General features: G+C 35.0%; 1 protein-coding gene across 12 annotated transcripts in view; it reads right to left on the minus strand.

Annotated features, from left to right (window-relative positions):
* dop (microtubule-associated serine/threonine (MAST) protein kinase dop) overlaps positions 1 to 27,531 on the minus strand; it is a 1,172,801-nt gene that overhangs the window by 59,921 nt on the left and 1,085,349 nt on the right. For all 12 annotated transcript variants that reach the window (XM_081761418.1, XM_081761420.1, XM_081761421.1 and 9 more), the window contains 3 exons: positions 26,130 to 26,193; positions 13,290 to 13,368; positions 8,793 to 8,956 (listed from right to left, as the gene is read on the minus strand). In XM_081761418.1, the coding sequence (XP_081617544.1) occupies positions 8,793 to 8,956; positions 13,290 to 13,368; positions 26,130 to 26,193 (307 nt within the window). The remainder of the gene's footprint in view (positions 1 to 8,792; positions 8,957 to 13,289; positions 13,369 to 26,129; positions 26,194 to 27,531) is intronic.

Consider the following 27,531-nt stretch of genomic DNA (forward strand, 5'->3'; position numbering starts at 1 on the left):
CAACTATTAACTAACTTGTTCAGTGTTAAGTAAGATAAAGTGCAAGAAACATATACAAAACAACTAAAACTAAAATTAAGAAATAAGAAAAAAAACTTTCTTTTCCCTGCACTTTACGTAAAAATTAAATATTACGATCACTTACAAGTCTTCCTAGTATAGATAATTTTGATACAGTTTTTTTTTATATACCTAGATGCTACAGACAAGCTGGTATAAAAAAAAAATTGGGAAATTATTCTTTACTTTTTTTTTTTTTTATTTTTCCCCAAGAGCCAGATAACAATAAAAGCATGCCCTACTATTCTTATAGGGGAAGACGTGTAATTTACATATATATACAGAGAGAGACAACTTAATAAGTTTCTACATATGTGTATGAACTTCTAAAGCTATTAAGAACACTTATTTTAAAAAGTAGGATACAAATAGACTCTGAGTGCTACAAATTACTATTAGACTACATTAAGTTTCATTTAGTTAACAACTATCTTTTATTTTACAGTTCACATCCTAATGTGAAACTATACTATTATTATAGTTATTATTATTTTTGATAATGCTGAAGATTTTCCATATTGTAAGGATCGAAAGCAGGAAAATTTGTACACCAAACAGAAAACATATCAGCATTTCAAATAAAGCATGTCTTGTCAATCAACACATTTTGGACAACAAGTAGTTCCCAATTCTCGAGTCAAAATTAAATAAAACCCTATTACCCGGTATACAAAGAAGTAGCAGTTTTTCTTTAATTAGAAACAAAATTTGATCAAAGTTTAATTCAGCCAAAACAGTTTCAAACCTAGGATGAACGACATTCAGACGATTTTTTTCCTATTATTTTGTTTGACAAAGGTGACAAGTTTTATGGTTTGTACAAAGTTTTGGCAATTCCCGTTATGTCTTTGTAAATATTCTATAGAATGACGTTTTATTTATTTTTATATATTTATTTGCCTTCTTGGTCCGAGAATAGGCAAAGATTTGTTGCCAGTTATTGAAGTAGCTTACCTTGGAAGGCTAATAAACATAAGTTTACAATTTTGCTGAAAATTTTCGTTCAAGGATTTATTTCAATGGTCATTAAATATTTGAGGAAAACACCACTGAATGTGTGCGGAAAGCACTGCCTCGAATATAGCGAAATTATACATTAAAAGAAAAAAATCTACGTGAACAATTGTCAGAATTTTATAGTCGAGTTTTTTCAGCATGATCAACAAAGTATTTTTATGCATATGGGAACAAATAAAACTAAATGTTTACCACATCGTTTCTACACTAATACAAGATATTTCATCGTAACTCATTTTTGTAGGTTTTAATTTAAGCGAACGAATGTGAGATTAGAATAATCATGAACATTTTTACTCCAACACACACTTTTGTGTTTAAGCACTTTCATAATTCCGTCGTTCTTTCGTGCTCGCTTTAGTTTACTCGTGTTGAACCTCAATATGCGAGGAAGCAATGATTAATTTTTGTTCAAAGGACCGTGGTGACATGGTCCGCGGAGAGATATCAAAAACTACTAATGTATAAAATAGCACACCTAACAACAACTCAAAAATAAGTAAGAAATGGTTATTTGTGTGGATTTTAAGCTCCTTGACAGATTTAATAATACTAAAAGATCAGAGGCTTCAAAAGCGGATGCGTTTGTTACAAGGGAACGAAGCTAATTACAAACAAGTTTTATAAATCTTAACAGGAAATTATTACAGAACAACAAAACCTTTAAAGTTTCGTTTAATTAGCAATTGAAGTGTCTTCACAATGACAATTGCATACCATAAAAGCTAATACCAAATAGCAAGTAATAGATCCAGTACTGAGGAATTCATGCAACTGCTGGAGTAGCTTCACATATCCATAAATAGCCTCTAGGGGGTATTCTAATGAGCAATTAGATAATTAATAGATATGAGAAAAAACGCTGCTTGCTTCATAAAAAAAGATAGTAATTGCTAAGGAAAGCGAAACCATGGTCAGAAATTACCTATTATATTTATTCCAGTCCAAAAGTAAGTTTTTTTTTTTTTTTTTTAATATATATAAATAAAGCGTACAGCAAAATTACGCTCTTCCTAGGAAATCTCCAAATGCATTAGAAAATCGAACTATGGCATATTAGTGATACGTAAGAAATCAACATACCAATTACAAATGCATAATTCCTTCAATATGCAATAATGACGTCAGTTTACATGCCATCAAATCGAACTAAAACTACGTCAGTTACAGGCTTAAATGTAAAAAAGAAATGTATAAAGCTTCTGAATAAGGGTATATGTATATACGCAATTCCGCAAGGAAGACAGAGAGCTCAACTTTTTTTTCTCTCTCTCTCTAAATTGAAGCCAACTCTTTGAACTATTTAATCCTACCATTACTTAAATACGTGTGGGTAAATTTGCATTTTTGATAATCACGAACTTAGTTCAATGCAAAATGTTTCGGTAGAAGAACGGTACAGTCCGCAGCAAAAAAAAAAAAAACCTGCAACATGTGCATGTGTAAGTTTATTGTGAAACGACGAAGTCTTTTGCTCCAAAAATAAGTGTGCAGGGGAGGACGCCGAGGTTTCTCCTGGCGTCATTCATGCCACTTAGACGTTATGTTGATTCCCTGGGCTGTTAGGCGTAGTTTCACAATAAACTTACATGCTCATGTTGCAGGTTTTTTGCTGCGGACTGTACAAGATCAATGGCATTCGTTACTCTGATACGAAAGTAGACAAATTGATAAAACTCTTGAACTTACTACTAAGTAAAAACTATAAAACGTTATCTGTATGATAGTGACTGTTAGTGTTAAATCACTGTGAATGACTGGTACTTCGATGAGTGGAAGGGCATCATATATAGTTATTGGGTCCCTCTTTCACCAAAGCTCAGGTTTCGTATATGTTCGTGAAACTAAGTACCATGCATACATGATTGGAAGTACGGACGCACTGCTGAAATCCAGATGCAAAAACCTGTTAACTTGATTTCTAATTTTTCAGAACGACGTAGTGGATATGAAATAATTTCACTCTTTCGCAAAAGCGTATCAAATCATTCGACAGTAGACATCCACAAGTGCTGCATGTCTCTCAGTACAAATTTCGTGTTATTTTCTCAATAGTCAATTTAGACTACAAAATCGCTTATTTTTGTCACCTGTTTAACAACTTTCTCCCAAATTTCCCTTTGAAACAGAATCGACCAACATACAAAGATTAACGCTCGGGAACTGCAAAATAATGAATGTTTACGATATATCAATAGTAGGTACTTTTTTTTATTTTTAAACTAACTACTCCGAGCACATATTCATTGTAATTTTTCAAATGACAAATTACAATGCACCATCTGTAACTCATGACCGCCCACTACGACTCTAGGAAAGGGAAATAAAAAAAAAAAAAGGAAAAAAAGAAGAAAACGTTTTCGTAGACATTAGCAACACAAAGTGTTGAAGAAGAAAATTTCCAGTTATATTGTATCCATCCTGTTTAATATGTATATTTCTATAGCGTAATAATCCAACTGTAAAAGCACCATTTTAAATCAAAAATAAACGATTGATGCTTATCTTTGCTAAATTAAATAACAGAAATTACACTTGATCTACTCAGAACACAGAAGCATTTTTTTTTTCTTTCCCTGCCAATGGCAATACAATAATGACTGTCACAATACGATTTTATTAAAACCTAACACGCTAAACACCTCATGCATTTGAACATTTGTGATACAAACAAGGATTTTCTACTAACCATCGCCCTGCTCAAAGTACACATATTTCGACGCCTAGCAACAACAGACAATTCCTTTTAAGTAATGTGTATTTTTTGTTTGTTTGTTTGTTTCTGCTACATTTTCCAATGATACCAGAACCCTACAACCACCACGTCATGCACCTGATTTCATCTTACCATGCTCTTAAAGCATTACCTTGAAGATCTGCTTCACTATTTACTAAACATGCACTCACACTACTATCTCCCACTGAGTTTGACATATTGATATATCCTGATACAGGTCTAAACATATCAGTAATTGACATAATGCGTATTATTACCTACAATTTAATACAGCGGACTCCCTCTTAACTGACGTCTCTCTAACTGTCTGTCGGCTTAACCACCAATCTTCTTAGTTATCGTTACGTCGGTGCTCCATAACAATATACAACTCCACAAATTACATACTTTCTACAGTAGATTTTTATATTTTTAAGCCCAAATGAGCTGCTCAGTCATATATACAGGGTGCGAAAAAAACGGGGGAAAAAAGTCTCGGAACGATCCAATATCTCTCGAAATGTACAGAGCAGCAAAACAAACAGAAACACGTGTTAAATAATTTTGGAAAAGCTGTCCAATGGTACCAAACACAAACCCCCTGACCCCACCCCTTTCGGGGGTACAGGGTAACTATAAAATTTTAAATGGATGGGGATAGAGGGTTGCGTTTGATATCATTGGCTAGCTTCTTTCAAAACTACTTAACACATGTTTTTGTTTGTTTTGCTGATCCGTATGTTTTGCGAGATATCGGACCGTTCCGAGATTTTTCGCATCCTGTATATATATAATTTTGTGTTTTTCTTCCATTAATATACACATACACCGTAAATAAGTGTGTAGAATGTGTAATAGTCAGCTGTACTTTATTCAGTGTACAGTATTTCGTTCAACTGAGTATCACTGGAGCAGCTTGAGGTCGAAACTTCTAATTTTGATAACCTAAATTTATTGAACTCTAATACTGTAAGCTTTCTAACTGTTATAGGGATGCTATACAATAAAGTAGTGACTTTTAACAGACTTTTTCGTTATCCTATAAGAATCCAGTTCCGTGGTGGTCAGTTAACAGGAAGTCTACTGTAGTTATTATTGTACAAAGAACGGTTGCACATCGGTAGGGAACATCAAAACGTCAAATATTCTCCATTTGAACGTACATTTCCTTGACAACTATGGTTGTCGTTTCTACATAAAGTTTACCTAAAATGCAACTATCAAATAGGGAATTTTTATGTAGTACAATGCAGGGAAAAGGAAGCTTTTATTTTGTTTTTAAAACGAACCAATCTATGAATCAAAAGCTTAAGCTGATAAGCAAAGACTCAGTAAATTTCACAGCATGCTTTGCATCAAAGTTGATCATTCACAAAGCCAAAACTACAAATTACATCATGCACTTTAGAAATAAAAGGTAAAGGTAAATATTTTAGAATAAGTGGCTCTTACTTTTTTCAATCCTTTCGCAAAATGAACTGATTAATTGGAACAAAATATTTACACAGGTTTCCTTAATTTATTATTTCATTATTTAGTATTCTTCTATGAAGAGTCGTATTCCGTTTCGTTTCTGTGATTTAATTCTATTCAACTGTAACTACATTATTACATTTAATGTGTTCTTTTCCTGAAATTGCATACCTTTGCTAATTTCACTGTTACTCGGAAAGAGTAGATAGTATTCAAGAGACGTTACTCGGCTGACAATTCAATTACTATCATATATCAGTTAGGTTTTCCAGACTTTTTTCTTTCTTTTTTTTTTTTTTCTTTTTAAATACAAATTACTCAGACTATGCATGTAACAAAAACATAAAGTCTGTCTGCTAATTCATTTCTCAATAATAAACACAACTAGACTTAACAGAACTCGGGGATATGAGTTTTGGTGAAACCGTTATACGAGGCACGTCCACAAAATAAATGTACTAGGGTCCTGGCGGGCAGAGGGTAATTGTTATTGCTATGTTGGTCAGACTGCCGTGTAGCTTAGTTTCCAGCGACCCCAATCACCCGTCAGTACGCCCAAAACTGTGGCCACAGTAACATATTCTGTGAAACATGTCGATAAAATTGCGCCAAGTGCGAGATTCACAGCGTTATCCGTTATCTCGTTGTGAAGAGAAAATGTTTGAAGTTTTTAACGAGATCAAAATCAGTTTATGGCGAAGGAATTATGAATCGTACGAATGTGTTTAAGTAGTGTCGTGAATTTAAAAACGGTTGTAGTGATGTGCACAATGAGCAAAGGAGTGGAAGACCGTCAATTTTGACTGATACATGCATTCTCCTGGCCTGGCGCCACCAGACTATCATCTGTTCACCTCCCTGAAGATGCATATGGGTGGGAGAAAATTTTCAAATGACGAGGAAGTGAAGGTGGAGATGAAGAATTGGGCAACAGAGGTGGCGGCAGACTTCTTTGATAAGGCATAAAAAAATATATATCCCTAGTCTCACTAAGCGCATTGAGTGGCATCGCAACTACGGGGAAAAATAGTTCAAATATGTATTGATGTAAGCATGTAAAAGTTTTGTTTTAAATGAACTTTTTGAGATCTACAAAAATCTAGTACGCTTACTTTTTGGACGTGCCTTGTACTTTTTCTACTATTTGTTTCCATTTCGCACTCGAAGTACTTTCAATTCTAACTTTTGCAAAATGTATATGTTGATGTTTAGAGTAAAACAAAACAAAAGAAGTTTATCTCCTTCTGAGGTGTATTTATTTATTTATTTATTTCAGTTTTAAATAACTTCTCTTTATTTACAGATTAGGGTTTAGAATTTTTTTAAAAGATAGCACGGGTTAGTATTATGTGCATTACAACAATCAGTTCAAAAATAAAAGAGTTCCTTTAATGAGATTCATTTTCCTGTAATTTTTAAAGAAACTGATCAATCACAGTTTTCTGTGTCTTTAAACAAAATCATCTTTTCTGTGTAAGTGATACCAAAAACTGTACTGAAAACGCCACATCCATTTGATACCATCGCCTCGAGAAAAAGGCACGGAATCGATTTCTTTGAAACGTCACTGTACAATTATTTGTTCTAGTAGATGGTCCAGTGGATTCGATGAATTATTGCTGTAAAATTTAGGATTTGGGGGAGGGGGAGAAAAAGGGACTGAGGTTTCTAAATATGAGATCATGAAATAACGAGGTGGGGGGGGGGAGAAAGCTTTTTTTTTTTTTTTACGTAATGTCTAGTAAATTTCCAATTTATAATAAAACAGAGCGTTGTATGGATGTGTGATACAAAATGTATTCTTATTTCTGGTGAAAGAAAAAAATATATAAATAATTTAGCTATCCTCTTTTAATTTATATTATTATTATTATTATTATTATTATTATTATTATTATTATTATTATTATTATTGGGTTTGGATCAATAATGAGGTACTTTTTGTTGGAGAATCAGTGTGGTAAAGTAATTCCGATTTACACATAACCATAAAAGGTCAGAACTGGTGAAGCAACCTGAATACCTGGTCTCTAACAGGTCAAATCAAATCCCCAGAGAAATCAGTGACTGATCGGAAATATAATTTTCTGTAAAGCAGTCCGATATTGTTAATATTAAAATCAATATTTGTTTTTCGTGCATTTCTGTACGAAGTATTTAATATTCTTGAACGTCAAAATGTCAAAAAGACTTTAAAGTACTGTTTCATTCTACTATATTATCTAAGACTAAGTTATCTATGGTTGTAGCAACTATACGTAAATGTTAAACGCTATACAAGAATGGTTTTAACAAAAACTTACTTATTAAACTTAGATCAAAGTATGAAGTACCAGTCTACGTTCTACGTGTAATTAAACACCCGGATTTTATGTAGTATTAAATGTTGAAGCATGTACAGGAAAATAAAAGTACGCAATTGACTTAGAGCGTCAGTCCAAATAATAGTACAGAAAACACTTCGAATTTACAGAACCTCCATTGAAATTGTTGGAATAACTTATTTTCTTCGTATGTGAAAAAAGGAAAAGAAATCATGAAATAGGTAATGGCCTTAGAGGCCGATAGCCCACCTAATCCAAGTGTCAATTCATTTCTTATTTTGATCCGAGTATAGTTACTTCATATTTATAGTCCCTTAATTGGAATATTTGTCTTCTAGTTTGCCACCAGTAAGCACTTATCAGGAAGCAATCTAAGCAGAATGGGGGAGCATACTATGTTTTCTCTAACGCTCAGACCATGTTGAGACGTCGCTGAATTTATTGACAAAGTCAGAAACGAGAAATATAAATGGAAATTGTCCGTTGATTACGCTACTGTTAACTCAAAACAGCGACAAAGAAGCATTGGCAAGACAGAAAATGCAAAAACTGTGAAAAATGTAATTTTACGTAAACTATCCAGAAATATGTATACAAAACTGAACTATATTGAAGATAATTTGATTTATAGCCATTTCCATTTCTTGCATCTCTGGGTGTATGGAAACACAATATGTAACTACATAAAATCCGGGCTCTATTTACAATAGTGCTATACAAATCTTCTCTCGACCAACATAATTTTTATAGAATGCATTTCTCAACATCTTAAATCTCTCAGTGAATATTTACACATAGGCGTACTATACATAAACATAAGCGTGCCACAACATACTGTATGTGTCTAGCATTCTCGCATCTTTCAAAAATGGTTTCCTGTCTTGTTTGTCGCAAATCGAACTAGTTCCATGCAATATAACAACAATCCTGCAGTCAACTGTTATGATTCATCTGTGATCAGCATTCAGAAAGTGGTACTATCCGCACACTGAACTAGACAATCGGAGCAACTCATTTACTGTAGTTAAACTACAAGTGGCTCTCAGTGTTTTACAACAAAAAGTGATAACTTTAGAAGTCTAATTAAATGAAGTGGCAGGAATATTGAGAAATCGCGCGCTAGACGCATGCAGTAGACATCTATTCTCTAATTAACATGAATAAAGCATTTTTACAGATATCACGGTGGCATGCAAGCGTACCTTAAACTTCGCGAACGGGGTCGGTGTAAAGGAGATCGTCTGCCTTCTTCTTCTAGGCTGGGATTACTATCGTTTGACGAGAAATGCCGAGTTAGCATCCGAAGTTCATCTGACGTTGGAACATTTGGAAGCTGGTGGAGTCGCTCCTGGCTGGAACACTGCGACTGAAAAAAAGTTGCAACAAAATATGAATGTAGCAGAAAAGCTTTTGATCAGGGGCGTAACTACTATGGTGCGAAACCCCCCCAGTGCGGGAGAATGCGACACTTTCAAGAGGGCCCTTCACCTTAGCCTCTAACCAGTAAGATTGCAAATGAAAGAAGTAAACTTCTTGATAGAATAGATGATTCTGAATTTGTATTTCTTATAGTGATAATTTCCGCGGTATTATCAGAAGTAAATATAGTATCTAAATTACTTCAAGGAAAACTTTGTGATCTCGAAATAGGAGTGTCGCCCCTTGAAAAGTGTGTAAGTAACTTACAAGAGAAAAAGAATGACTAGAGTAATCTAAAGGAAGAATCAATTAAACTGTGTGAAAAGTGGAATGTTCAGACATCATTTAGATCCAAACGATTCAAAAAGGTCAAACATCATTTTGATACGTTGTGTGAAGATAGTCGTCTCAGTGAAAGTGAATCAAATTTAGAATTAGCATCTATATTAAACTATTTCATGTATTATATTGTCGTTTTACATCTTTGCGCGATACAGTATCCAAATTTCCCTTTTGTTTCCTGCCAATATAATTCATCTCACTGATGATGAAATTCTAAGAAGGGCACAGATACTTCAAACAACTTACAGTTGTGATATTGATTCTTAGTTTCCAATAGAAGTAATTTGTTTTGGGTAACAGCTGAAATTTGAAACATGTGTTCAGAATTCTGTATTTTAATTGTAAAAGGCTTTTTAATTGTGAAACATAAGTCATTGGCGTCTAGCTTTTCAGAACTTATTACCGTGTATTTGTTGTTTTTGACGCTCCCTGGCTCTGTCAGTTTTGCGAAGAGGTTGTTCTCAAAATTGAAATTATCGCTGCTGAAAAGGGCGTTAAACTCAAAATCAATCAATCAATCAAAATTGAAATTAACAGAAAACTGTGAGAAGCACAATGAGCCAAAATAGATTAAGTAATTTAGCACTGCTCTCAATAAATGCGGACGAAGCTGAAAAAATAAATGTACAGGAATTGATGAAGAATTTTGCTGTCAGGAAAGAAAGAAGGGAACCATTCAATTAATTCCCACTACTCTTCATGAAGACTGACGCCATTAACTGCAAAGATTGATTTTATTTTAGCGTCCCTTTCAACAGTGAGGCTCTATGAGACGTGGACCTACTGATTAACATGGAATCCGAACAACATGAGCTCCTGCTGGGAATCGAACCCGGGTCTTCCACGTCGAAGGCACTGACTGTAGAGTTAAGTCCATCTTCCATTCTGAAGCTTATTGAATAAATTATATGTATAACAAAGTGGTTTCCATTTATGAATATTTAGGCCTAGTAGTTGCAGGGATTAACTCATTATTCATAGATACACGGAAGTATGGTTGTTTATTATGTTATCTATCATTCCACGAAAAGATTATGTTAAGGCGGGGGACCCTGGATACGTTCTTGCGGAGGGGGGGCATAAAACGTAGTTACGCCAAAAAGATTTAATGAATCCTGATATTAAAATAACCAATTTGCTTATGATTTAGTTTAACTAAGGCGTAAGGTGAAATTCAACGTATAACTACACGGCGGGAGATAGAGACAGCTCAACTTTCATGTGATAAACCAGCTTGATAGATGCTTAAGTTTCATTTAGGTGAATAGTTTTATGATCCCATTCCAGTCCCACATGGATTTCATATGTGATTGGTACGCTTCGTTGCATCGATTCTCACAAAATTACCAACACCACATTTTTTCGACAGTGCATTTTATTACATGTCTCCCGCAGTATTTTTGTCTATCAAATTTATATATTTTTCATTACTTTTCTTAAAATCATCAGTAGAAAAAAAAAAGCAGGAGACAAAATTTAATGTAAGAGATAAGTACAATAAAAATAGCTTGCAATATGTAAGCTAACTACAAGTAAAATTTCACTACAGTCGTAGAACAAGAAAAGTTTACGCTGTAACAAACGAGAATACCAACAACTCTCTTGCAACAAATAATTTATACTTGATTAAATTCTTAAATCCCATAGCAAATAGCCTTTTGCTTTGAGGTTAACGAAACTACAGGGTGCCTACAAGGGTAAACACAAATAACTACAGAGTGACTCTGAGGGAAGAAAAAGTTCATATGAACATGGGTCTTATTCTCAACGGTTTGAGAGCTACGGGTTGTGAACCATTTTTGACATTGAGTCACTTATTGTTCACCCTGTAGTTAGTCTACAGAAATAAGACGTATCTCATTCTAAAGGTGATGGAATTGCCTTTCCAGTGGTATGCAAGATATGGCAGTGGCATCTTGGGAAGGGAAGTTATTGAGGAAAGTTTGGGAATCACTATTGCTATCCAATTTCCTCTTAAACAATCTTAACTTTCTCAAATTTCCCCAATATTTTAACACATTTTGTGTTTTTAAAACAGTAGAAGTGGAAGATTTTTTTATTTGCATTTGTAAGCACTGTTCATTTAAAAAAGAACAAAATTAACGTATTTAAAATAAACACGGAAAGCATCTTACAACAAACAGGTTAAATGACAAACCACTGAACCGAATCTACTGTTTTTTAGAAATATGCACACTATCAGTGTTTCCACCCTCCGAAGACTGAAAAATACCGTAATGAAATCCAGAGCAAAAATTACACAACCACACAAATAAATAAATAAATAAATAGAAGTTTTGCGAAGCGTGCCCCAGGGTATAGATTCCATGTATTTTGATACAGAGAATCCAAAATTCGAAACCCCAGGAAGATTGTCCGTGTCAAATTCGTTTTATACGCAAAAAACGTATGTGCTGTCTTACGTATATATATATATATATATATATATATATATATATATATATATATATATATATATATATATATATATATATATATATATATATATATATATAGGGTGTTTCAAAACAACATCGACAATGTTTCGGAGGTGATTCCTGATACCAAGATAAGACAACAAGTATAGACCAACCTGGGGATGCACAAGTGCTTCCTTTCGGAGTTACAGGCTGCCGAAAACTTGAAAAAAGAAATGAATTTTAAATGTCCATAGCTCCAAAAATATCGGACGTACCATAGTCGGGTCAAGACTTTATTTAGGAACTAGTATGTGTCCTACCCAAATATCCATGTTTCACAATCCTACGGTACTTCCGCCAACTACTTTTATGGAGGTAGTTAGTGAGTACTTCAAATTATGTGCCCGCAGCCGAACTCCCTCTATAAAAATTCTTGCGTGGGTACCTTAAGATTCTGAAACATGTATTTTTGGATAGCGCACACATTGATTCCTAACTGAAGTCTTGACCGGACTAGGGTAGGTCCCGTAATTTTGGAGCTATGGATCGTTAAAGTTCACTTTTTTTCATGTTTTCGACAGTCTATAACTCCGAAAGGAAGCATTTGTGCACCCAGGTTGGTCTATACTTTTTGTCTTATCTTGGTGTCAGGAATCACCTCCCAAACGTTGTCGGTGTTGTTTTGAAACACCCTGTATATACATTTAAAAGTATGAATCTTTCTAGAATTATTAGTTAAAACTTCAGTTATCAATATACATTGATCATTGGGAACCAGGCTTCCTTTGACATTTGAGAGGGATCACAAATAACTTTCTACGCCTTGAGAGGGATCACAAATAACTTTCTACGCCACATTTCAAAAGGCATTATAAAATTGACCTGAACCACTTGACAACCCATTTCTCTGGATTTACTTGATCAAGTTCCCATTTGGTAGGACCAAACAATACAATTTTACACAAAACATGGAAAGCCAAAACCATCTCTACAAGACTAACCTTTTCGATTTATTGAGTATATAGGTTATTTCTCATGACCTTTAAAATCCCCCCAAGTCAATACATTAATCAGTTCTGTAGTCATAATCGACGAATTATCAACACCGATGAAAGCAAATGCGTTTATATTATATCTGAAATTTGACAGAGAAATTGAGTATCAAAGATTAATATATATATAAACAAGAAAGAGGAAGATACCAACATTTTGATAATGACTTTCAAAGACGAATTGGAAAATTCGTCGTTTATAAATTTAAAAAAAGGGATATTAAAAATGGTTATTTCTTTCAATAACATATATTCACAGTTCAAACTAACGTGTTTGTTCTTGAAATTTAATCACGGTCAACAGGTAGATGTTGATCCTGAACTTCTGGTTAGTAGTTCATTAAAAAAATAAATAAATAAATAAAAAATAAAACCTATGTTCAATGCTTAGTAATCTGACTACACATGATTTTACTTAACGCATCTCTATTTATTTTTCGCATTATAACCACAAATCGTTACTTACCGAAACGTTCGAACTGCCCGGTGTAGTTCCGTATCCTGACGACGGCAACGATGCTACGGACCATCTTCTGCCGTCTCCCCTGGAACAAAAATGAAAGCAAAAGTGAATTTTTCGTAAACACAACTTTTGTTCACATACGTTATATGAAGAAAATATTCTTGAAAGTAAATGGAATAAATTATATAGATCTCAATTTATCTATCTATATAAAAATGTCTCTATTCCTAGACCACTGACTTGACCTTTGCCTAGCTTAAGTGTTTATCATGTTATTTTGTTAAAATCCTAAGGAGGAGCGGCTGATTCAAAATTTATACGAAAAATTTAGTATCTCATGCTCCTATTAACTTAAAGAGACGAAACTTCGCATCAAGTTCTTCGTTTAAAATAAGTGGACCATTGTCGTCACAGCGTTTTTAGAAGTTACGTTTTAAGGGAGGCAGAGGGGCATGTTCTATGTACATAAAATTAACATAATTATGTTTGACCGCGATATCTTCCTAGCTGCGCCGATTTTGACGATCTTTGGTACATATGTGGACTATGGCCTTTAGGTTTCAGTACATTTTCGGCAAAGGGGGGAGGCATGAAGGAGTGGCATGTAAAAATAGTCAAAAGTGACCGACATTAGTACCCAAACCATAGCTTTTGGGTTTCTGAGATAATTGTGACACTCCCGACGTCTAGAAGTCCAAGTTCAGCCCCATCGATACGGGCTGGGGTAAGAAGAGGATGGCATGTAAAAATAGAAGTTCATATTAGTGTCCAATCCATGAGATGAATAGTGACAGTGCCGATGAAGTCCAAATTCATTCCCTATGTGTGACCTAAGGGAAAAATAGTGTTCAAACACTTTATACTCTCCCCGTGCAAAAAAAAGGATATATCAAACATCCACAAGCTAACTTCGTCAAAATCATTATTGAAACATTGGCGCTCTTGTGTAAACTGTTAGACGACAATGCTATTTGCACTCCTCTATTTATCTCAGCTGACATTTTTTTTTCTTTGCTCTTTTTGTCAAGAGTATCTATTTTATACTAGAAATTTCCGAGCGGAAAAAAATGTTGTGAAATAGTTTAGGGTCTTTCTGTGGAATAGGAATGCAGTGCAAAGGGTCAATGTTGACGAGGAGCATTTCTATATGAGCATATTATGTGATAATACTCCTCAAAATTGGGTATTAAGGCGTAATCTTTTATTATTTGACACGTTATACACATTTCTTTTATTTATTTATTTATTTTATATGACGACGTCCACGATGATCGAAAAATTTGTACAATCAGCGACAAAAGTTCTATCGGTTTGGAAAATTTATTTTAGGAATAACGGTGGAACGCACACAGTTTCATGAGTTTCAAGGCTGGAACGTACAGAAAATTACATTCTTTTTAATTTACTGAAAACTGTGCTCAAATTGTCCTTCCGAGAGAGAGAGTGAGAGTGAGAGAAAGAGAACACGTAATGTAAAATGCGCTTTTAAGACAGAGAGGATTCGGGAAAAAAAAATAGATTCGCAAATAATTCGTTTAGAAGACAGGGACGGGTTAAAATAGAGTCCTCTTGTCAATTGTATTTTGAAATGTTAACATAGATGTAAATAAAATAAAGTATAAAAATAATAGCTAGCTACGTAATATAAATTTAATATGACAGTTATGTGGATGTCATTGTTCTCAACCCAGAATTAATTTTAATTCACTCAGTATGACACTGGATTTCGAATAAACCAAGAGTCAATCCATGCTCATATATTATTATTATTATTACAGTGAAACCTCTCTAAAGCGAACAGCCATGGGAAATCAAAAATTGTCCGCTATAGAGAGGTGTCCGCCTTAAAGAGGTTTCAATATTTTATGACGTAAATTAGTAAACAAGGTAATACGCAATTAGAAAACAAATATTTTTGCATGAATCGTGTATTTACGAATATGACAAAAATGCCTGAATTATCCTCCGCCACCCAATACTCTATGTTCGAGGCACAACATGGAAATAAGATAATATAGTTCTCTGCTCTTTACACTTGCTACTACTTACTACATTTTCGGTATGTTGTTCTAATTTGTGAGTTAATTGCAGTCCAGTAGTGTCTTTTTTTCAGACAATATGTGTACCCGCGGGCCAAAAATACCAAACTTGTCTTCTGCTTGCTTGCTTACAGATTCTACCGGAACAGTACCATAACGTGTCATCCCAAATTGTGGGTAACTGTCAAACACTTTTCTGTCTAAAACAGTTTGGGTGGGAGTGGATGCAAGCAAAGGACATGAATGTGTTGTTACAGCCAGTTGAAGAGGTAAAGTGTCACAATGCTACCTTGATATCACATGTATGAATTACAAAAAATGTATTTTTACTGCACTTTCCAACTTGTTTCTAGAGAAGGTGTCCGTAATACGGAGGTAAATAATACCTATAAAAGACAGGAAAGACTGTCCGTGTGCGTACTAGAGAGTGTCCGCTTTAGAGAGGTTTATCAACATGTTTTTTTCCTATTACAGTGTTTGGGGATTACAAAATATGTCCGTTACGGGAGGTGTCCGCTTTATAGAGGTGTCCGTTAGTAGAGGTTTCACTGTATTATTATTATTATTATTAAACCAGTGGCAGGTCACTTGCCACAAAGGTAAATTCGATTCAGATTCCAATATATCATCTACAAAGAAAACAATCATTCCTATAAATAGACATTGAATAATATATAACAGTGGTGCGCTGTTCTACCCTGTTACAATTACCCTTTACCCTCTTCTAACTTGAATCTACTGGTTCATATATAAAGGCCATCAATCCTTCCACTTGAACTATCTTTAACACTTCCATCCCAGTTACTTGACCAAAAGCCTTTCTAAATCAATAAAGAGTACTTATTTTTATTTTTTATTTTCTTTTCTTTCCTTTTTTTTGAATAAGAAATTTCACCCATTATGCTATGTCAGTCATTTTCAACTGAATGCTCTATGCTGTCACAGTTTGATGCTCATATTCTCACTAAACCAAACGGAAAGAACAAGGAGTGGACAAGAAACCCGACGCTGAAAACGGTAGTAGTGTCGGGTAAACGAGATCAAGTTAACTAACTAATTATTTTTGCAGATACATTAGCAGTGGTTCCATAACTACGCTTACACTGCCAACATTTGACTACTACATTCTCCAACCTTGTTCCCAACCTTCTTTGTCCTTTCTACTATCTATTTGGCATTGGATTCATGGAGTTGTGGGACATAGATGTGTGACTTGCATTTAAGCAGAGGTAATACATTAAATATTTGTTCTAGATGTATGTGAAGCAGTTCGCCATTGATCATCATTTTAAAACATGGAAAACAACCATATTTGAAACCATGTTGCAATGGACTCGGGTGCCTATCTACAGTACATCTGATAGAAATTATAACCCTGAAATTGTGTGTTTTTAGTTATCCTGTGTGTTTTTAGTTAGTTATCTAGAGGAGGATTTCTCAAGAGGGGGTCGCGAAGATAAGCGGAAGAGATAAATATAATTAGAATACTGGAAAATATTTTTAATTATTATTTTCAATTTTGTTCTGATAGGCATATTTTTATTTTTATACATACTGTTGAGAACAACAAAAATATAGGTCTACTAAACACTTTTAACAGATGCTAAAATGTTTAAAAATAAATTTAAATGAAAGAGGTACGATATGAAACTAATGAGAACTGCATATTGAAGCACCAGGAAAGTATGTAACAACACCTTCACATTGAAATACAGTTAAAATTGGAAGCTAATGACGGCCTCCATTTTGAAACAATATGACGGATCGGATTCAATATTTGAATGAACTGACCAAATTTGGTTTGAATACATTCGCTTTTAGGGAAGTTATGTATCTACTCTATACCTAGGTACAAGAAATGGGTTCGACTATTATAGAAATAGACGGATATCGTGAGATCTCCGTAATAGGTATATTAAAAATCCCACACAAACTTATTACAAACCAGAAATTATAAGGGGGTCGCTGGGAAGAGGATGTGATAAAATGGAGGTCGTGATAGGAATTAGATGAGAACCACTGCTTTAGAGAACATCAGGGAAAAGGAAAAATAAAACACATAGGGTGAGTTCGCCAATAGTCGACCGCTGAAAAAAAGTCTTACTTCTGAACACTTATAAAACGTGATGATTTCATAATATTTGACAAAAGTGAATTATTTGCTTCATTTGGGTTCTTTTGTACCATACCGTGTGTTAACTGCTCACTTTTAAAATTTTGCAGTGACATAAAAATGAGTTTTACGAAAACTTATCAAAATTTCCACTTGTCGACCATCGTCATTCAGTAGTCGACCGTATTCATGCTATTAGTCGACCGCGCGCAATTTCTTTCATTTCTATCGCTTAGAAGTAATTGTTTGCGTTAGGTGATGTTTGGAAATTGTATTATTCGTGAGATTTGAACTTGACAAAACGATGATACAGATTTTATCTATTTTTCTTAAAGTTTTTCTCCTTAGTGGTTAGAAATTAAAGGATTAGGCTATTAGGGTTTGATACATAGCAACTTTATTTGGAATAATGGATTTGATTATTAAATGGTTCTTCCACGTGAAACAAGATTTCTCTCCTGCGTTATATGCGCACGTTATATTATCACTTATTATAGCTTTACAAATTCTGAACAAAGTACGACCCTAGTAGCAAGAAAGCTTTCGACCAGTTGGCTTTTGGCTTTCTACACTTGCACTTGAAAAGCATGCTTTCATACAACCTGCCTTTTGTTGTACTTGCAACGATGCTTTAGACCCTTCGCAGAGCGCCATAGCTCACTGTCCGTTCATTTGCTATAGACTTGACTTGTAAAACGCTTGCGTCAAGCTTGAATGGAACACTGAATGCAAGGTTGCCGCTATGTAACTTCGTTACTGGAACCCAGCTTGCGGTATGCTTGCATGTTTTCCAATCAAGATGGATGCAAGCTTGGCTGACTTGTAATTCAAGCTTACAACAAGCGGTTTGCAAGTTATCTCTACTACTAGGAGAGTCACTAATAATTTTTAAAAAATCCTACGTGTTCACGTTTCCCCGTGTGAAATAGATTTCTCTCTCGTGTTAGGTTTCTCTCCTGTGTTACTTGAGCACACCGACTTATCTTCTCATATATGATAAGGTTTCTCTTCTGAGTTACTTTAGCATTTTAGTTGTCTTTTCATGTAATAACAGTAAGTTTCTCATTGTTTGTTCAAATAATTTATATGGTACACTCTGCACACAGGAACAGCTTATATGCGAGATCTTCCCATGCCTAGCCAGCGGTACATCGAAAATGGAACCATTTATCACATTCATCGCAACCCACTAGTTTATCCTCACTTTCCAAAGCAAAATCATTAATTATCACTCCACATCCTCTGCATATGGCTCCATCGCCATAGTAAATTACATCATATTTATTGTGATGTTTTACAACAGCAGTTGTTCTACATTCTTCTTCGATCTTTTCTTAGGATTTTCCGTCTTCTTGCTCTTTTTTTGCCTTTCTTTAATCTCTGTTGCGTTTCTTTTCCTCCTCTAGTTTCTTCTGTTTTGTTTTGTTTTGTTTTGAAGTCGGTACTCGGCGATATTATTCTAAGCTAATTGCAAACGGTATCTTCTCTACTATCCACTTAGGATTTTGACTGGACTCTTGGGCCAGAACAGATGCTTTTTAAAAGTTGCCGTTATATATATATATATATATATATATATATATGTATGTATGTATGATAATTTTAGGTGTTGGTATATTCTTCTGATTTGATTCACTTGGTCCAGGAACAACTCGCTTTCAATATCCTTTGTTTCTTGCTATGCTTCTGGAATATAAGCCAGAGCTTCAGTAGAATGTTATTTGCGAGAATAAGTATATTGCTGAATATTTATTTATTTATTTATTGAACAAATTCCCAGATACAGCATAACTTTGCCATTTTACACAGGGACATGCTAACAAAAGAAAGAAGAAAAAAACAAGATAACAATAACAACAACATAGAAAAAAGAGTGTAAGAGTAAAACTATTCCGTCAAAGCTCACTTAATTGCTCTTTCAAACACTGGGTAGCTCGAAAATATGTCCACATCAGTTGCTACTTGATTATAACAGTTTGGTATTCTATAAAAAAGAGACCTCTGTATAACAGCCAACCTAGGACGGGCAAGATGGAATAGGTGGGTATTCCGGGTGATGCGAGAAGGGACACGTGAGGATAGTTCCTGAAGTAATATTTCCGATCTTAAGTTTCCATTAACTATTTTATGTAGATATTTCAGGTCAGAGATAGTTCTGCGTACTTCAGGAGTCTGAATATTAAGATGTCGCAAGAGCTCCTTCTTAGATAATATTCGAAGTGCAGGAACACGAAAACGGACTATAGCAATGAAGAAATTGAGAACAGAATCAAGTCTGGAGAGATGTGTAGGTGCTGCCATGGCCCATATGGGAGAGCAGTATTCGATCTTGGGCGCTATTAATGTCTTATAAAAAGTTGCTAGTGAAGAAACAGTGCGTAGTTCGGTGAATCGATAAAGAAGTCCCAACATGCGCATTGAATTCTTCAGTATTGAGGAGATGTGGTCAGAGAAGGTGAGTTTTGAATCAAAGATGACACCAAGATCATTATGACTAGCAGAATGTGTGATAGGGGAATCGTTGATATGGTATGTGGAGGGAACAGGAGACTTTTTCAAAGTAATAGTAATACTGTCACATTTCTTACTGTTGAGTTTCAAGTGCCACATTTCACACCAGCCTGTAAGGTAATTTATGTCTTCCTGTAGAGCAGTTGTGTCATGGAGACACGATATTTCTCTGTATAACTTACAATCGTCAGCAAAAAGCAGAAGGCCACTAGGTTGAGCTGATAAGTGCGTGTAGAGATCATCCATATACAGGACAAACAGCAGAGATCCAAGTACACTCCCCTGAGGCACCCCTGAGATCACGGGTTGGGGGTTAGAAGTCGCCCCTGAAAGAATAACTCTCTGTTTACGGTCCTTCAAGTAGCTTGTGATTAGAGAGAGAAATTTGCCATGTACATTAAATCTATTGGAGAGTTTATGAAGAAGATGAATGTGACTGACAGAATCAAAGGCCTTCGAGAGATCAAAATAGATAATATCTAATTGAGTATTGTTATTCATACATTTGACTGCACAGGAAAGAAGAGTACTTAAGTTTGAGAGACTTGAGCTTTTCGGTAGAAAGCCGTGCTGAGAACTATGGATGTAAGGTGAGGTGAATTTAAGTAGCCTGTCTTTGATTATTTTTTCGCAGATAATTGATATTACAGAAAGAGGAGATATTGGCCTATAGGAGGATACATGATCTTTAAGTCCTGATTTATATATTGGGGTCACGTGAGCTAGTTTCCAACTGGTGGGATAATACCCTTCCTTGAAGCATCTATTGAATAAGATAGATAGAGGAACCGTAATAACTGAAGCAGTTTTGTTGAGAAAGAGAGGACTAATTTTATCAGGTCCAAGTGATCTGTGTGGAGATAACGATAGCAAGAGAGCCAGAACTTCGCCCGGGGTGGTAGAGAGATTGGATAAGGTGTCCGAACAGATGGAGCGGAGAGGGGGAAGGTGGGTTGTAGAGGGAAGGGAAGTAAATGTTTTGCAGAAGTAGTTATTGAAGAGGTCGGGTCTTTGATCATCACTCGCTTCAGTATTTTCATCTTGAACTGTTGCCGGTATGCCCGGAGATTTTGTTCTAGATTTAATTACAGACCAAAAGACTTTAGGGTTACTAACAGTAAAATTACCAATTGAGTCCATGTATTCAAAGTATTTACGCCGCTGTACCTTCTTGGCAAGACTTCTAATTCTAGCAAAGTTTTTGTATGTGTAGTCACTCGGATGTGATTTCCATAGAGTCCAGGCAAGCTTTTTGTTTTTAAAAAGTTCACGAAGTTCATTGTCGTACCAGACCGGAAACCTGTTGGATTTTGATGCTTTCACCGGCACAAAGTCCTTTATGGCTGAGTGGACATCAGGTGTAAATAAGTCCACAGCGTCGTCAACAGTTCCTACCTCTAACAAACACCAAGGAAACAGTTCAATAGCCCGGCAGATATCTTCCATAGGTTCAGTTCATTCAGCGGAGTTAATGTGTTACCTTTCTTCTCATTTGATGTCACAAATTCTGGAATAGAAACTTCCTTTCTCAGAATAATTAAAGGTCTCTCTGATTATCTTGTTGAAGGAGACATATAACTGATTCTTCGTTTGGCACAATACTGATTTCCTCTTTCTTCTGTACTGCAATGGTGTCTGATTCGTCAGGTTTCGTTGGTAGAATAGGTGCTATATTCACTGTTTTCAGTTGTTACACTTGGATTGGCTTCAGCAGTCAATGGCTGGAGAAGTTCATTTAGTAAATCCTGACTAACAGTAAGAGTAGATTGAGGCAAGTATTCATTGTTATCATAAAATACAGGGATTTCACCAACTACAACTTCGTCATCTACTGGTAAGCTGGCATTTTTATCATCAGTTTGTAGTGTTTCGTTTATCGGCTCTTCTGCTGGAAGTTTCAAAACTTCAAGGCCTGTGCTGAAGTTAACCGCAGCCTTTTGAAATTCATCCTTGTACACAGTATTAACTTTTCTTGCAGTAATAAGATCTTCTTCACTAACGTTTAACTGACTGGAAGTACTCTTTGTTTTTGCATACACTCTTGATATATTTTGAGTTGTCAACGGCGTCCGGATTGAAATGATACAGTCCACATTTGCGAAATACATAATTGTTGACGTGTAGCTGCTGTTGCTAAGACTTCTGCAATAAGTGGTGCAAACTGAACTCTTGTAACAAAAGATAAATTATGTTCCGTTAGATAGCTGCGGACAACGAATTTCCAATTTGTTTTTAACGCCTTGAAGACGGATACATCGTATGGTTACAAGATATGCTTTGCATGAGGGTACAGGGCATATAATATGATCTCGTTGTTGTCACAAAATTTGTTTACTTCATAAGTTAAGTGAGTTTTGTGACCGTCGAGGAAAAGTATTACAGGCTTAGGTACATCGTAATCTAATAGCCATTTATTGAAACCGTTGGCGACCCACTCAAAGAATGTCTCGCTAATCATCCAGCCAGCTTCGGATCGTTCTACCACAATCGAAGAGGGAATATTGGACATAATGTGCCTTGTGCAGAGTCGTTTTGACGCATGATTAGAGTCATACTAAAGGCCTGACTACTGCAGGTAACATATGTTAGTCGAACGCTTTAGTATTGCACTAATCACGCGTCAGAACGACTCTGCATAAGGCCCAATATCTCTGAGTACTCACGACTTGTGTGGATAAACAATCGTTGGAGCAACTGTTTCTCTCGAAGCACTAAACGTCCCTAGAAAAGTAAGCGTTAACTTTTCTTTATCTTGAACCTCATAAATATTCTTTCCGCCCTTTAATCCCAAAATGTGTGTCCGGATGATGGGCACAATTAAAAAGAAGATTCATACGCGTTAAAAATTCTACGTGGATCTTCTAGAATGAAAAGATTGTTCGTACTGGTGAGGTAAGTCTTAAGATCATGGCACGCGTGCTAGCCATTAGATTAGCTAGGAGGGCTTCTTGTTCTTGTGTCAAAAAAAGGTTCCACATTGAAATAGATTGTCAGAAAAAGAAACTTTCAACTAATGTTACTGAACAAAATCTTGTCAGCAAAATGCAAAACACAGTATGAAACAGTGTGGTCGACAGCTGGCAAGAAATATTCCAATAGTCGACCAACATGAGGAACAGGCGGTCGATTTTTAGAATATGTCACGAAATCGAAAATTTTATACATGCATGTTGAAAAACAGGCCTTAATACCAAACAAGGAATAATTTGAAGCAATTTGGCGCAATCTCAAATAATCCAATAATCGACCACCCTTGGTCGACAATTGGTTTGTATGGGAAAGGAAAAATGCCAAATTTCGACCACATTTTAAGGCGTAGTTTTTCATTTAATACTTTCCAGTTATTGGCAAATTATGCTGGTACAGCTTCTAGACTAACTTAGTTATGTAACTAAAACATTTCTTACCCCACGTACTATCTATATCCTCAGAAAAATGAAAAACAACAGGAACACAAGATTCTCATTACACGCAGTCGTAAAGTGCGCACTTTAGTCGTAATTCTACAGATACGTCGAAATATATTGGTCGAAGACGACCAGCTAAACGAGAGAGAGTTAAACAATGAATGTCATTGGTAGTATATGATGCAAGCTTTATCATGAATAATTTTTCGCTCCAAAAGTCCATCAGATATATTTTATATAGACAATAGTAAGCAAAAATGGTCGACTATTGGATGGCGGTCGACTAGTGGCGAACTCACCCTATATGAAAAAAGTTTACATGTACATGTGGGCGGAAACTCAGTTTTCAAAAACTGTACAAACTAGGATTGTTTAAAAAAAAAAAAAAAAAAAACTAAGAAAGCTTTCAAATTTTCAGATAAATCTCTGCCAATATAATTACAAAAAAAAAAAAAATCTTAAAGACTCAGTTACTTTTTAGTTCTTGTTGTTACAAATTAAACATTATTGACAACTTTAAGAAAAAAAGAAATCTTATTGCGTGCAGATGCAAATAAGTTCACCTCCATAAACAGACATGAACTACTTTCCACAACAACGAGGTTTACGGCTTCGGTGTATTTACAGAAGATTTTTAGATTGAAACTACTCCACACAAATGATACCTCATAGTGTAGAAGAGGAAAGAAGGTGATAAACGATAGAAACTAGAAACCAACACGGACACAGAGCGAGGGAGATCGTACCACTCGACTCAAATTTGTATAATTAAAGAAGAAAAGGAGTCCGAGAGCCTCAATCAATATATTGATGAAACGAAACAAAAGTGTTGAAATGCAGTAGATCCGTTTGTAGTGAAAGAACAGCTTGTTACGTAGTACGAAGGGAGAATCTGCAAAATTCATCCAATTTTACGGGTTGATGAATGAACAATGTGAATATTTATCCGTTCGCTAGCAACTGCCTTTTTCCGTTGCTAATCAATGCATCCGACGCGCTCGTACAGACAACGAGAGAAGCGAGACAGTTAATTACTTATCTAGATATGAAGTTTAAATTAATTTTCTATGAAGTAGAGTCCAGAACTTTCAGAACAAGATGAGAGGAAAAGAAAAAAAAAAACAGAAGTAAAAAAACAACAGCTTAAGTGGTTTATCTACAGTTACGAAATCATTTTCGAGTTAATGAGCGTTCTCATCATGGCTGCACACCAAGCAGCTTCATAACCTAAACATTTATTGCTACTTGAAACAGAAAATGAAATAAAATAAAATCTTAATTTACACAGCAACTATATATAGTGTGTAGTCTTACGTCGTATATCGATGATAACAGATCTAATTCACTGTAGACCACAGCAAAAAAGTTTATATTTGTGTTAAGCTATGCTTTAATTCAAACAACACTTTATTTTCAACACACCCTCATGATGTTAAAGTTTTTGTTGTATTACATACTGCGATAATTATTATTATTAAACTGTCATAAAAAATAAAAAAATGAGTGATCATATTTCTTTCGGAATGCTTTCTTATTTTAATTAAATTATCTCATCATTACGTAATCATTTGGCCTTCTTTCCTATCTTTTTTTGTTTATAGAAGATAATCCGAAGGAGAAATCAACGAGCACAATGTGATGAAGCATTGCATACCTTGGGAAAGTGATTCACCGATATACGTGCCATAGATAATTAAAAAAAAATCGTGGGTAATATGATTGAGGATATAGCAGAAGGTGATTCAGGTAAAATCTAAGAAATACAAGATTATATAATACTAATAACCAACTTTCCTCTATTTCTCATAGTGAAACCTGTCTGACAATAGTTGAAGTTCATTTCTCATAAAAGCGACAACTTCGACGGAATAATAATAATATCCCCCTGGCTCTAGACCTGTCTCAGCATGGTCAATATTTCTCATAAAAACGACAACTTAAGAGTTTTCATCCCGGCGAAATTAAAATACCGCTTATTTTACAGTAATTATGTGATATCTTCAAATAGATAAAAGATAATTGAAATATGGAACAAGAGCGCCCTAGACAATATTATTTTGCATGAGGTGCCGTTATCACAAGTCACCTAGCGGCTTTCCGTTTTCAGCTGTTTAGAAACGCGAAAATAAATGCCGATTTTCAAAATGGTTCGAAATCGAAAGCAGATAAGTGAGTCGTGATAACGGTTTCTCATGTAAAATAATATTGTCTAGGGCGCTCTTGTTCCACATTTCGATTATCTTTTATCTATTTGAAGATATCACATAATTACTGTAAAATTAGCGGTATTTTAATTTCGCCGGGATGAAGACTCTTAACGGAATAATAGTAGAACCCCCTGGCACTAGAGAATTATGGGCAATTTAAGCAGATGGCCGAATTCACGAGCTTTAGTGTATTTCGATAAAAGTAATGGAATTTTTCGAGAATAAAAAAATCCTACCTTCAGGCTTCCTTACTGACTCTTTTTTTTTTTTTTTTAATAAACTTTAGAAGAAACAACCACTATACAACAAAATATTTTACCAGCCATTGTATAAATTAGTGGTCGCCAAACTTATAAAGCTTCTGAGCCCCGTTTTCAAATCCTACTGTGAGCTACCAATCAAAGGAACTACCCACTTTTTTCTAAATCTTACATTTATTTATTGTCTAAATTTAGGCAATAGCTCGCGATCGACGGTTTGGCGATTACTGCTCTAAACCCTAAAAAGATTTCATCTACTCACTAGCATCTTTATAAATATTGCTTTTTTTAACCTCAATTACTTACCTTTTTACAGGCGCAAATGCGAAGTGCTGGCTTGGTGACATTCTTGGGCTTTCGAGAGGGCTTCCTGTAATGGAAAGTAACACACAAAATAAATTTACAAGCACCATTATCTAATATAATACAAATCAGCAAGGCATCTCCACGAAACTTTCTTTTACGCGAAATTTTAATTTTACTGCATTCTTAAATAATGTTCTAACATATAGCCCATACAATGAAACAGTATTTGTTAAAAACAATGTAAACTACTATATTATATCGATTTTCATTTTTACTGCTTTCCAGATTTGTATGGACAGGAATATCATTTGGTGTTACAATATTTACGGATAAGAAAAACACGTTGAATTAACACCAAAATGATAGTCCTATACATACAAACTTTAAGAAAGTAGCAAAAAAGATCATAGTTAAGGTAATAATTGTATTGTTCTAACAGATACTGATACATCAACTCTTTTTTTGTTTTAAGTGGTACTTCATGGCAGTTTCTTACGCAAAATCATGAAAATGCAATGCAAAAGCAAAATTGTATCTCAAAATGCGATACATGCATCTATAATCATAACTTGTTACCGGAATATTTCTGTGACGAAAACATCTCGTGCTATGAGCCTTCTTAACTATCGGAAAAAATAAAGTTAATGTAGCTCTCTGCAGCATTTCTTCTGTTTATTGTAAGTTCAGTGTGTATTAATTCGTTGTAGAAATAATACTGTAAATTGACTAAAGTACGTACAGCATCTTATTATATCTCAGTATGTCCATTATGTTTTTTTTTCTTTTTGCATAGGTCTACCTTCGTTAACCGGAAACCTATCTTTAACTGAAATTTTTGTGGGTCTCATTCGGTTCCGCTAAAGAAAGGTTTTACTCAGGGCTGTAGTCGAGGGTACACGGCGGTACACGCCGTATACCCTCTGCTTAATCTTGGTCATTAGAGTGTACCTTCTGCTTCAAAGGGTATAAACCCTTGAACACGTGGCTTCAAATCATCGTGTTAGCAAATAACAGTAAATCAAGAGTTTGTGCAAAACACACTAGTGACAATTGTTGTCAAGAATCAAAAGATGCGCTTTCACGTGTTTTTAATAAATCAGCGCAAATAGCTCTAGAAGAAAACTGTAGTGTTGAAGGTAAATAATAAGATCTTTAAGGTAACGTTATTTTGTTCAAGCTTTTTAAAAATCTTTTACCAGCGTTATTTAATTATTAAGAGTTTTCATGCGATACGTGTGGGGTAGGTTCGAGTTAAGAGATGTAAATAGCTCCAGGGGAGAAATTCATTATTTCAGAGGAAGTTAATGTGAGTGTTCAAACTATTTTTCGTGTAGTTATTAGTGATACTAAAGGTATTTAAAAGAAAAGTGTTCTAGTGACAAATGTGAGGACAATTAGAAGT

Source organism: Thermobia domestica, chromosome 6 (assembly GCF_964235325.1).
Source record: "Thermobia domestica chromosome 6, izTheDome1.hap1.1, whole genome shotgun sequence".
Classification (NCBI taxonomy): Eukaryota; Metazoa; Arthropoda; class Insecta; order Zygentoma; family Lepismatidae; genus Thermobia; species Thermobia domestica.